Below are 13,285 nucleotides of genomic sequence, written 5' to 3' on the forward strand. Positions count from 1 at the left end.
CTGTCACTTGGAGATACAGCACATCAATATTCCATGTCATCCTGAAAGCTGCATACTGGCATTGAAGATTTCAGTGTTGATCTTACTAAAGATTCCCACCCGAGACTGTGAAAGTCATGCTGCATGCATACAGAAAACAAGGTGTTGCCTTACTTTCAAAGCTTTTGCAGAATCTTGACCGTGAGAACAAGGAGAGATGATTTCACGTTTTTCAATGAAAGCATCTAATATCAGGGATCAATCGTTAAGTATTCAGCTATTTTATCTTTTAAAAATAAATCTTCCACCTTTTAATACATCTGTAAGTATTCAGAAGTATTAAGGACCCATTTCTGAAGCCACTGTGCATGCAAAACTTCCAGTGAAGTCACGTGATTCCATGCAGAGAGACTTAAAAGAATAGGTGGGGCATTTCCTGTCACTACTTGGCTGGATAACAAAAATTTAACTGCGATAATCTCAATCTCTGTTAGACTGAACAGGTCAGCTCTTGCAGGTAATACCACCAAGATATAAAAATAAGATTAATATTCTCAATAATAAGAAAAATCAAGAAAACAGACCAATGAGTTCCCTTGTTTTGGCCTCAATCTCTCCCAAAAGAATCTCAGGATTGGCACAGATTTTCTCTTCATCAGCACAGTAACTCTCTAAAAATTTCCTATATTCTGGATCTGTGAAGAAAAATTTTTGGATTATGTTAATACTTTGCAATGCATGACAGAAATGGAATCTATTTTCCACTGTGACACCAAGAAAATATGTTTACCGTCTTCAATGCTCCCGGCTTTGGCATCTTTCTTCTTCAGCTTCTTTTTTGAAATCTTCTGGAATGGAGCAAATTCAACCACTGCAGGATACTCCAAACCTTAAAAGAGATCAGTGCTTAATTTTTTGAGGGGGGAGAAACATTCCTTATATTCAAGTAAGATTTTCAAAACTCTTGAAACTTGTGTTGGGCAATCGTACTTGAAATCAAAGGTGAATGTTTCTACAATCCCATCTGAAACTTTTATTGAAAAATTACATGTAGCAGTATTTTAGATTCAAAACAAAATACATTTGTCTTTTAATGATATACATAAACATTAAATATTTTTGGACATGCTAACAAAGACTGTCAAGATGAAGATGACTACTGTTGCACAATACAATTCTTGCATTATCATTTATAATTCCCTTTTAATTCTTCACAGATATTCATTGATTAGAAAAATTTACATAAAATCTCAGCCTGACAAGTGATAAGTACTACTGGGAAATAAATCTGAAACAATGGAACTGCTTCTGTAAAGTTTTGTTGCCAAAAAGCTTAAAAAATAAGTAAATGCTGGGTAATATGCAATAATAAAACATACCACCTTCTTTCAGAACAAAAACTGTAAAACTCAAGAGTGTAGAATTGTGTGAAACTTCTTTTTTTTCTGTTTATGATAGACTACGCAACTTCTTGCCTGTGTTTACTGGCATGGATTCTTTGTTTTGAATTCTGCCTTAAATACTGGATTCTTCTTCGGACTGGAGTCAGAACTGTGTGTAGTTCTTGAATTTCGCCTGGTTTCCACTTGCAGCAGGTTCAAGATCACACTTCGCTCAAGCCCACTGAAAACTTGGCTTAAATCTGCTAGAACGTTTGTTAACCTTATTGAACCTGGTAATCCTTGTTTTAATTTTAGCCTCATAAATGCAATGCTGCCACAAGCCTGACCAGAGGGCACCTTCAATCAAAACTTGTGCTCTTGATTTGCACAAACAATCATGCCAAACTGGCCAGCTGGGTCCAAGCTCAGTTTTGCAATGTACAGAATATTCTGGCTTCAGTCCAGCATAACACTGAAGAATGTGCTTAATTTAGACAAAGTGAAGTCTTGGCAGAATCATAAAAATAGTTTCTTTCTAGTTTTTCATCAAAACACCCAGAATTTGAAATCTGGGAATCACACACTGCAAGGAATGTGTTGTTCTCCATCTCTAGGAAAATCCATCCAAACCTGATTAAGTTAGAAGGCTACGAAGTATCTCAGGTAGGAAATGCTGAAGAGGAATTAGTTAGTTTGACAGATAGCTTCTTTAGAGATCAACTCTCCAGTAAGAGTGGACAGGATTGCTTTTTGCAGGACCTCCACAACATCGAGTGCACAGAATAGACAATGTCTATACAAAAAACCCACATATCTATGTCTGTTTTATACAACCTATGCAATTTTTTCCAGAAGGTATGAGTGAATGAGGAAGGATCTGCTAAAGGGAAAGCACCATTTCTTGGCTGTGGCAGTTTCATGCTACTGCAGGAGACCTGGATTTACCCACACCTACATTACAGAGTTTTTCTTTACTGTTGGGCAAACTTTTGCAGACTGAACATTTTGAAGATGGCAACCAATTTTGTCGCTCTTCTTCTTGGAACTCAACTCCAGATGTCTGCAAACGCTCTAAGAAGTCAAGCTGCACGTATCTCTAAGTGGGCAACCAAAATGATGAAGTCAAGTTTTCGTCTTGCTTTTTCAAAATGGGAGTAAGTGGCACAACTTTATCTCACAGAAACACACTGGAGATGTAATGATTCATGCTTGCAATGTGTTCAGTTGCTGTTGTGATGAATTGTGAAGCTTGCATAAGATAATTATCTTAATAGGATCTTGATAGTGTACTGCTTAAGGTACAAGAATGCAGGTAAAGCATGCACACCACATAGACAAGCAAGACTGCATGGACAAATATGTTTTGCACTTCATTATCTTTTAAGTGATAGATTTTAATATATTTTTACGTAATCATCTGTATATTGAGGAAAAAAACCTGTCATAATTAGCAAAAAGGAAATAAATTAATGTTCTAAAACGGTATATGTATACATACACATTTAATATCTTACAAATAGTCCAACCTTTATTATCAATGAAGACATAGCCATCAAAGCGATCTCTAAAAAGAAGGATGTCCTCAGGATTTCTAAAGTTAATGTATGCTCTTGAGTAGAGATGAGGATAAAGGCTGCAACAAGAAACAATTTGTTTTCTGTTATTTACTATTCTGTTCAGGACTAGTAAAAAAGTAAAACCAAAAGGATCACACTGCAATTCTCATCTTCTTTGCGAAATGGCTACCTTAAACATGCCTATCGAAGTCTTTACATATACATATCTAATTACACATATGACAAAAAGGAACTGAACAACTGACTTCCTAGATACAACTGTGAAATTTATTCTGAGCCAAGACAAACATTTCTAGTTTGTTTTGTCCCCCTAAATTGTAGAGCATATGCTTCCATTGTGCAGGATCAAAGCTGTAAGTCTAATATTTCATGATTTAAGAGATATGAGTAACAGCAGTGTTTTTGGGCAACTTCTTGGACATGCTAAGTCTTCTGTCGCTGAAGCAGGAGAAGGAAAGTAAAAGCTCCCAGTGAAAGGGCAGTTGCCAAGCTGTCACTGTATTTAAAGACATTTCTACCTCTAAGAAAGATTAAATAATCTAATAATTGGCAAGATGAATCCACTGAGTTATATACAAATAAATAAACTCCATCTTACATACATGTGTATGAACATATATGCAATGTCTAGTTGTGAAGAACAATTACCGTGAAAATCCAAAGCATTTCTAGCAAAAGAAAGAACAGGTACTTACCTAAAATAATTCTGATTCTTCAAGAATTTATTGGCATAGATCCCACTCCAAGGGTTAATGTTTAATGTGCCTGATAAAAACCTCAAGGTTGGCATACCACTAACCACAATGAAACGGAGGTAATTTAATGAATTACCACCCATCAGCTAAGTTACTGTGAGTCATGGCATGTACATGCTTTAAACCCCTGCAACTGTGATGTAAAACAGTTTGTCTTAAACTGCCTTCAATGATGCCTATGTATTATGCCAGGTTTTGGAACATATCTGAACACAAGCCCATAACTTTAAAATACCCGTGTTCGTAATACTATTGCCACACATGGCCTGTCTTCAGACAAACTCACCATCAGCAGCAGGAGACAATAAACACACACAGTTGCAACCATATTTCAATCCCATAGCTATTTCAGAATCGGATTTCACAATGAGTGAGAAAGAGCAAAAATATAGGTTGGATCACAGGATCCACACAGGTGGCAGCTCAAAGCAATACAGTTACTATAAACCAAGTAATCTTTTCTTTTTCAAATGTGCATCCATATGGATTCCACTTTGGGTGTTAGAAGGTGACCATAAAGAACAATGCTGTCAGTTACCAACCAATGATTTTGTAAACCCACCAAATTTGTGTTTGATATTGTAGCCAGGACAAATGTTTAACAAAAAACTGGAGGGCTTTTTTCATTTAGATGTTTTGCAAATACCAGCTGTGGAGTGTTTCTACAGCATGCAGAGGACAAACCTCCTAATTCGAAGGAAGAGCTATTTCATCCATATGTACTCACTATATTTTGATATTCTAGGACGGTAATAGCATTGAGCGAACCGGAAGCAGGCAACCACAAGAACGCCCGCTAGGGCACGGCTAGGGCTACGCTGCTGACACAAAGCAGTGCTGAAAGACACTACAGGCATGGCATGCTCCCTCATCTGCCACTGCCTACACAGATGCCACACAGCTATGGACCGCTTGCAAGCAACCTCTAGACAGCTTGACCAAATGAGCATGGTGGCACGTGGCTTGTGTTTTGTCCTGGGGTTCTGCAAACCCTGCAGAGTCCTCTGATCAGATGTGCAAACCTCCAGTCTGCAACACGCAACACGAGGTATCTTGAGGGTGGCTGTGGAGTTACCACAGAGAAAACAGGCCAGCTTCCTTCTCATAGGTTTCAAAGCAAAAAATCCAAAAAGATGAAATGTTAACACTTTTCATAATTACATACAGTTAAAAAAAAAAAATCTTTAAAAAAGGCCTACTAGTATACGTAAAAGAGGAAATTTTATTGTGGCAATCTATAGCTGTGCTGGAAGGAATGTCTCTGTGCTGCCTAACGGCTGGAACAGTGAAGAAGTCTCTTTGATAACTGGTGGCTCCCAGGAAGACATAAACTTCCTTCTTTGTCACGTTAACAGGACTATTCGTCTGTTTCATGTTCTTTGATGTTTAAATTAAATGAGGCCTGATATTAGAAATTGGTATGATTATACACTTGAAGTGCTGAAGATTCACAAGACAAAAAGCAGGAATCTTGAGCGAGCATTACTTTTCAGCCCAGTTATTATTATCTGAGATTGAGAAACTGAGTTTCAGTTCCTAGTCTAAACAACTATTTCAGTGTTTTATCCATCTTCAGTTTTTGTAAAATACTAAAACTTTCTGTAGATCAAAGACTGGGACTCAAGAGAAGTGTCCCAGCCACTACATTATTGCGGCACTTCTCTGTCTCAGTGCACAGCAAACAGCTTCATGATTGGATTTTCTATTTTTTCTGCAGTACCAGAACCTTATGGTTGGGCACAAACCATCATGAAACAGAACTGAAAATACGAAGAGTTATTACTTCCTTGTTTCCTTTAGCTTGTACATCAATGCCATCTGTTTCATCTGCTTTGGCAACACAATCTTTTCCCGGTACACAACACAATATTTTTCTAACATTTTCAGCTTAGGCCTATCAGAATCTTTCAAAACAGAGAAAATTTGGTATGGTTATTGAGCATTTATTAGTAAGAAAAAAATGAGTCTGAAATGTATAAACGGGACTCTGGAAAGCAGAGATTTAGAATTTACCTTGCAAATAACAGATCCAATGTTGTTGCTATACATTATTAACATCTTCAAGAACTTCATTCACATCAGCAGAAATATACAAAAATATAAAAGCACGCTTGTGCACAGTAGGACATTGATGGGCACAGTAGCACAATAAAATAGGGTTGTCTGTCCACTATTGTTGCTATGTATCAGGGTAGAAAGTTGTAGAAACACAGCTATGACAACACTTAGCAACTACAGGCTCCTTCTCTGATGGAGCCACTTCTACAGATGAAGAGTTGGTTCTCATATGAGAAACATATGAGCAAGTTAGATGTCAGAATGCTTACTGTATAAAAGCCTGATCACTGAGTGTTTAAGACCCCTGCCTTAGGCTTTTTACCCAGCAAAGTGTCCAGTGTGCCTAAAAAAACCCGCATAAAATTCACTCTTTGAATGGGAAGCTAACTAAATGTAGCAAATCGGAAATGCTTAGCACTGGCCTGCATATGAAATACTGTCTCTTACTCTGGGTTTCAGACACCTGACTTCCAACTGCAGCTCCCATACCTCCACCCACCCTGGATTCCCTCTTCACCTATCCGCTGAAAACCCACCACCGTGACAGTGCAGCAAAGACTTCACGGGGCTTCACAGGGCCACAGGGACTCCGTGGCTAATACCCTCTCCTAGGAAGAAACAGTCCTGCTCTACTTTTGCACTTTATATTCAGCAGTTATTGGATAAAATACAGCTTTTGCTTTTCAGGATTTTGCCTTCCAGCTGAGTCCTACAGAAGGGCCACTGGACTCGGTGTGCCTCCTCCTTTTTTCAAGTATTTACCGGCATAGATTTCATTTGGGATTTGAAATTCAGTTTTGAGGTTGCTTGGTTAGTTTTATAATCAGACAGCTGGTTCCATTTTGCCATATGTCTGCTGTCTATAATGCTGCTTTCCATCCTTATCATGTTTTGGACAGATGCACTGCACATGATGTTGGCATCTCTGGGATATCACTTAGAGTAATCTCTATGGAAATAACCCAGATGAGTCTGACTATACACATTTCTTCAGTACAACACACAGTTTCTTTGCTTTCTGCTCTGCATTCAAGAGTATTCAGTCTTGTAGGTTACATGTATTTCTATAATACTTAGGCTATCATCTCTTTAAACCCTTATTTTTATAGGAATTGTAGTAACAAGCACATTCTAATAGTGTACTACTTCTACAAAGTATCTTTTAACACGATTGTGTAAAAAGATTGGTATAAAGGAAAGCAATTTTAAATAGCTATCTACAATATAAACAGCAACATGTAAACTATAAAAACAGCCATCACATCTTAGTAAAAATACTTACCAACTTATCAGTCACGGTGTGTGTATATATATATAAAAAACATATATACTTACATGTATATAAATGTAAATATATAGATCTCTAAATCTAAATTTTGGAGTGTTAAATAAACTCCTCCATCCATTCATATACTACATAGTAATTTCTGATCAAACGGATAACTCATCACCTACATTGTCATGTCAAGCTAAAATCCACTGGTCTTCATCCTCTTGTCTCTCACCTTCTGTGGTCATTCACATAGTGGATGGAACTGGCGTAATTTTCAATTAACTTAGCCTTCCCTTTTTACAGATATAAATGAGCACAATTTGCCTGGCAGTGGAGAAGCAGAAACACCATGGAGTTGTGATGACAGACTGTCACTCATTCCATCCAGAACACAGTAGTGGCAGTTCCCTTGAAGCTCTAAAGGTGCTGCCCCTTCAGAGCTGCAGTTCCTGGGTGCATACCACCATCCTACAGCGTTAATGCTATTTGCCTACAATAACCCTGAGCAAAATGTTAGGAAGAGGTTATGGAGGGAAAAGGAGGAGTGCTGTTTGCAAGAAGCTTTATCACTCTCTGTGATATATGGCATGGCATCGACTATTTGACTGGCTTTCACATAAACAAAGCTCCTGTTCAGATCTCTCTACTTCTATAACCTCACAACACTATTAACAAGTCCTAGCACTCAGCATTCAGTGCCAGTCCTGAGGGATGACCCAAACACTGCAGGGCCAGAGTTCAATCACTTGACTCAAGTTTTAGAAGACTCAGAAACATTTACATGCAAACAAAAAAGAGTATCTGGAAAAAATAGTTAATATTTGGAGTCTGAGAACAAAACAGACTGTCAGGAAGGCAGAGTCTTTATTAGCTATAGATAGTGTGTCTATCCAACAAACATCCCTAAAAGCCACAGAATCAGTCACAGAAACAGTGTTTTGTTTGTATTTTGATGTCAATGTACAACAGAGAATAAATGTCATGCAGTGAATCAGATGAATCTGAAAAAATGAACGAAACACAATGCAACAGTCGCTTTCTGAAATGATTTTACTGACATGGATGTAACTGAAAAAGTGTTATACATTAATGACATTACTTAATCAAATGAAATTTTTAAAAGCTTTATAGCTTGCCTGTAAGATGACATTGTAAATTTAAAGATAATCTTTGGACTGCAAAAAAAGAGAAACTGGGAGTTGATATGCATATCTTGTTTGTTTTGTCCTCTAGGGTGAGATGACCTTGGAAATAAGTATGTAGAAGCCACTACAGTCAGACCTCTCTAGTCCTCTTTCCGACAGCAACTAGTAGAGGATGCTTAGAGGAAGTTTATCAAAAAGGGGAAACTACACACTGACACTTCACCTAGTATATTATTTCAGCTACTTGCAGCCTAGGCACTTCGTAATGCAGAACTTTTATCCTTGTGTTTAATAGGTTTTCATAGATAAGTATTTGTCTAGATAAGTATTTGTCTAACTGCTCCTGAACCACTTTCAACCTCCATCATTTCTGGCATCAATTTCTGACAAGGAGTTCTACGGTTTAACAGTGTTGTGTAAAAGAAAAAGTCTGTACTCCACAGAAATCTGAATGAGCTCTTAGAAACTCCTGATATCTAGAGTTACACAGGATGCGCTTAAACTGAGATGTTACAGCTCTTAAGGCAAATTTGTCTGCTTCTGCATGAAAACATTTGTATGCCCCTTCCTCTTTCCAACAAACAGATCCTCTTCACTGAGTAGCTTCTCCAAATCATTCTCTTGTTAGGTAACATGAAATTTGCTTTTAATCTTCCCATGTTTTATTATCACTGAATTCTCTGGATTGGTTGCCACTGTGCACACAGTACAGGATCTAGAAAAAAGCTAATCAGTGAAAGACAGAGGGCACTGTAGAAAGAACATGCCCACCCTGTCCTGTGGCTCCTCCTGTTAGCTGGAGTGGCGTGAAGACACATCCACAGAGTTTTCTGAAATGTTGTGAACCGTCCATAACATGACAGATGAATGGAGTTCAATCCAGTTGGCGGCCGGTCACGAGCGGTGTTCCCCAGGGCTCAGTATTGGGGCCAGTCTTGTTCAATATCTTTATCAATGATCTGGACGAAGGGATCGAGTGCACCCTCAGTAAGTTTGCAGACAACACCAAGTTGGGTGGGAGTGTTGATCTGCTGGAGGGTAGGAAGGCTCTGCAGAGGGACCTGGACAGGCTGGATCGATGGGCCGAGGCCAACTGCATGAGATTCAACAAGGCCAAGTGCCGGGTCCTGCACTTCGGCCACAACAACCCCATGCAGCGCTACAGGCTTGGGGAAGAGTGGCTGGAAAGCTGCCTGGCGGAAAAGGACCTGGGGGTGTTGGTCGACAGCCGGCTGAACATGAGCCGGCAGTGTGCCCAGGCGGCCAAGAAGGCCAACGGCATCCTGGCCTGTATCAGAAATAGTGTGGCCAGCAGGAGTAGGGAAGTGATAGTGCCCCTGTACTCGGCACTGGTGAGGCCGCACCTCGAATACTGTGTTCAGTTTTGGGCCCCTCACTACAAGAAGGATGTCGAGGTGCTGGAGCGTGTCCAGAGAAGGGCAACGAGGCTGGTGAGGGGTCTGGAGAACAAGTCTTATGAGGAGCGGCTGAGGGAACTGGGGTTGTTTAGCCTGGAGAAAAGGAGGCTGAGGGGAGACCTCATCGCTCTCTACAACTACCTGAAAGGAGGTTGTAGCAAGGTGGGTGTCGGTCTCTTCTCCCAAGTAACAAGCGATAGGACGAGAGGAAATGGCCTCAAGTTGTGCCAGGGGAGGTTTAGATTGGACGTGAGGAAAAATTTCTTTACTGAAAGAGTGGTTAAACATTGGAACAGGCTGCCCAGGGAAGGGGTTGAGTCACCATCCCTGGAGGTATTTAAAAGACGTGTAGATGAGGCGCTTAGGGACATGGTTTAGTGGGCATGGTGGTGTTGGGTTGACGGTTGGACTCGATGATCTTAGAGGTCTCTTCCAACCTTAATGATTCTATGATTCTATGAGATTACTGCAACACAATGCTCTGTGCTCAGAAAATAGTTTGCTGCTGGATAAGAGGAGATTAAGACTCACTCTAACTTACAATTGTCTTTAACTTACCAATTTCTGAAAGTTCACTGTATATTCTAGAGTGTATGAACATGTAAAGAGTTAAATCATAAACGATGTACATGGGTATGTGTCAGCATTCAAACAAAGGGTGCAAAGGGTGCAAGGTGATCCTGGGCCAGTCAAAGAACAAATAATCAGTCAAGCCAGTACTCTGCATAACTGCAGCTAAATGCCCATTTAAACTGTGTAGTTTGCTGAAAGAAAGTTGCAGCCATACAAACCCTGTAAAGATAAACCCATTCTGAAAAAACACATCTTTTGTACGAAAGCATAATTTTTAATAAGCAAAATGAAGCAAAAAAAAAGTGAATATGAAACAGTTCATGCTGAAAAATTCAAACTTCTATGAAAACACTTTTTTCTAGAGAGTTTAAATTTAAGAAGGCAGAAGAGAGCATGAATCCGAAACTCAGGAGGAAGATAACATTTTTCTCCCAGATCATAATTTTATTACAGGGCTTATACGCAGGACTCAAGGAAACTGACAATCCAAGTAACACATATCAGAGATCTCAAGTTCAAAAAAAAGTTTAAAAATGTGTATTCTTTGCTTGCTGCATCTTGAAGTCTAGTAGGAAAACAATATAAGAAATACAGCTTTATTTTCTTCACACTTTTTGTTATTTTTAATTGCCAAGATCTGCTCTTCAAGGCAATTTTTAAGGTGTTTTAAGCATGTCCTCAACCCTCTACCAGAATGAGCTACTGTGTCATATATGCCATCTAACAAACTTTTTATATATACACATATATATAAAGATATATATGTGTATATATAAAAATATCTATGTTCTGTCCCTAGCTATAAGAAAGTACATGATGAATAATACAGCATGAGAGAAAACCCACAATATCTTTCATCAGTAACCTGACATGGAGATGCAATTAATGAGTGGACAGCAAGATTTTTGAGTACTCCAAATTTCATCACATAAAAGTAGAGAGAAAAATGAAACTTTATATGTACAACTGTTGTCAGTGCCTTCTCTTTTCTAAGATGGCCGACTCCCTAAATTCTTATGTCAACAATTGTTCTGGAAAATTAAAATTGCAGTTTTTTTAACTGTTTCCTGGCATTTGTGCAGCTAAACACACTGCAGACAGAGACACTCTTCTTCAGAGAATTTTTTGTTTGCCTTTGATATTTTCCCCTTATCAAATGAACAGCTGGGACAGAAGCCTTAAAGAGACCCATTTGGAAATACGGATGACAAGGTTCAGAAGAGAAATGTAAGTAACTACAAAGACTTTCAGACTAAATACTCCTCTTTCCTAACTTCACATCCTTTGTGGTTCTACCAGAAAAGCTGAAGCACCTACAATTTAGTTGCTGCACATACGTGTAACTACCTAGGTCAGGCAACTGCCATAAAGTTTTGCTAAACAGACATTTGTTCTTTTCCGATTGTGGAATTAGCCCTGAGAGAACCTATATAATCAGAGTTAACTATCTAATAACACAGTGGTGGCAAGAAGTGGCAGCATTCTTTCAAATAAAATCAGCCCAGGAACTAGACCATTCCAAGTCTAGTTTGCCACAAACAATTCCCTACGAAGGAAAGGCTATCTGCTCTGACCCCACGGTCACCCCTAACTTTAAAAGTTGTTCAGCAATAAACATCCAGGATTTCTCTGTAGTCAATGGAAAGAATCTGGTGCCTGTGGAGGATGATTTATTGCACACTAAGATAGTTTGAGGCAGGCAAGATGGATCTTGTACTTTAGTTTTTCAGAACACATGCAGATGTAGCATACAGGGTATTTTGTTTATTTTAATGGTCAAGTTCCTTCTCTCCCGGAAAGGGAATCATATTTTACCACTGTGATACTGATTATATAAATATACTAACAATTCTAGTTTATTTTAAATCAATCACTATTTCCTTTTTTTTTGTTTTGAATGAGAGAAAAATAAAACTGGATTATTTGAAAAATTGTATGAAATAAATACAAAAACACATAAGCAAACAAAGAAACTAAGCTCAGATGGCACTCATGAAAAAACTTCTGTGGTATATGCCCTAGGTTGACTCTTTCTCACAGCCAATAAAACAGTCTGCTGCATTTTACCAATGAAGGTTAAAAGAAACATCAGGGTTTCAAACCAAATTATGCCCTATTAATATACAAAAATTTTCTGTTTTAAAATCACTGGTGTAAAAGAAAAGGGCACAAATGCATTGTCTCTGCATATGTATCCAACTTTTCAGAAATATTTTAAGTAACCTAACAAAACTAACAAAAAGGGAAAAATTATGTGCTTTGATATGTCCAAAATACCTTAACTAGGTTTTAAGCACCTGAAAACCTACACAAACAGCTCATCCTCACCTGGGATCAGCAGTGCAAAACTCAAAATAATCATGGGCAGGTAGAGGATGTAGCTGTTCCTCCAGTTGCTCCTTAGTTAGACAAGGAGGAAGCCGTCGAATAACGACCTGCATATATAAAAGAAAATGGAGATTTATCTTTGATCTAAATACTGTAGAAAGAGACTAAACAAATCATATTACTCCTCTTTAAAAGCTCTTCCTCGAACTTCAATTGGAGCATTAGCCTCTTAGCGATTTACCTTCTTGGACTTGCTGACAGATGGAACAATTTCCCTATCTCAGTGTCTGCTAACATTGTAAAACTGTTGGGTAACTGAAATATTCTGATGAAGAGCTTGAGAACCATTGCAATTTAGCCAATAACAAAAGATTTTAACAAGTTGCCAAAAAAATACATATTGACTACACAAAATTTTTACAGTATCTCTTCTTAAAATGATTTAAACTAACTTTTAAGTCTTTTATTACAACAGTATCTTAGCGTATTAGGTTTATGTGTCCAGGTGCTGGTGGCAGGGGCTCGCGGGCGGGCTCTGTGAGGAGAGGCCGGGGCTGCCCCATGCCAGACACGGCCAGTTCCAGCCGGCTCCGATGGAACCACCAGAGGCACAGCTGTGCCCCGCAGCCATGATGGTGGTGCCTTGGGGAAAGCATCTGTAAAGAAAGGCAAAACACTGCATGGCAGTGAGGAATGGGAAAAGATGTGAGAAACAGCTCTGTGAGCACCGAAGTCAGAGAAGAAGGAAGGGAGGAGGGGCCCCAAATGCTGGAGCAGGGATTCCCCTGCGGCCGTGA

General features: G+C 38.9%; 1 protein-coding gene across 2 annotated transcripts in view; it reads right to left on the minus strand.

Annotated features, from left to right (window-relative positions):
* UPF3A (UPF3 regulator of nonsense transcripts homolog A (yeast)) overlaps nt 1-12,649 on the minus strand; it is a 26,682-nt gene extending 14,033 nt beyond the window's left edge. For both annotated transcript variants that reach the window (XM_009326263.1, XM_009326262.1), the window contains exons 1-4: nt 12,489-12,649; nt 2,888-2,994; nt 770-868; nt 564-674 (exon numbers count right to left, since the gene is read on the minus strand). In XM_009326263.1, the coding sequence (XP_009324538.1) occupies nt 564-674; nt 770-868; nt 2,888-2,994; nt 12,489-12,601 (430 nt within the window). In that variant the 5' untranslated portion in view covers nt 12,602-12,649. The remainder of the gene's footprint in view (nt 1-563; nt 675-769; nt 869-2,887; nt 2,995-12,488) is intronic.
* Nucleotides 12,650-13,285: the final 636 nt, after the last annotated feature.

The sequence above is a fragment of the Pygoscelis adeliae genome, unplaced genomic scaffold (genome assembly GCF_000699105.1).
Source record: "Pygoscelis adeliae isolate BGI_AS28 unplaced genomic scaffold, ASM69910v1 Scaffold156, whole genome shotgun sequence".
NCBI lineage: Eukaryota > Metazoa > Chordata > Aves > Sphenisciformes > Spheniscidae > Pygoscelis > Pygoscelis adeliae.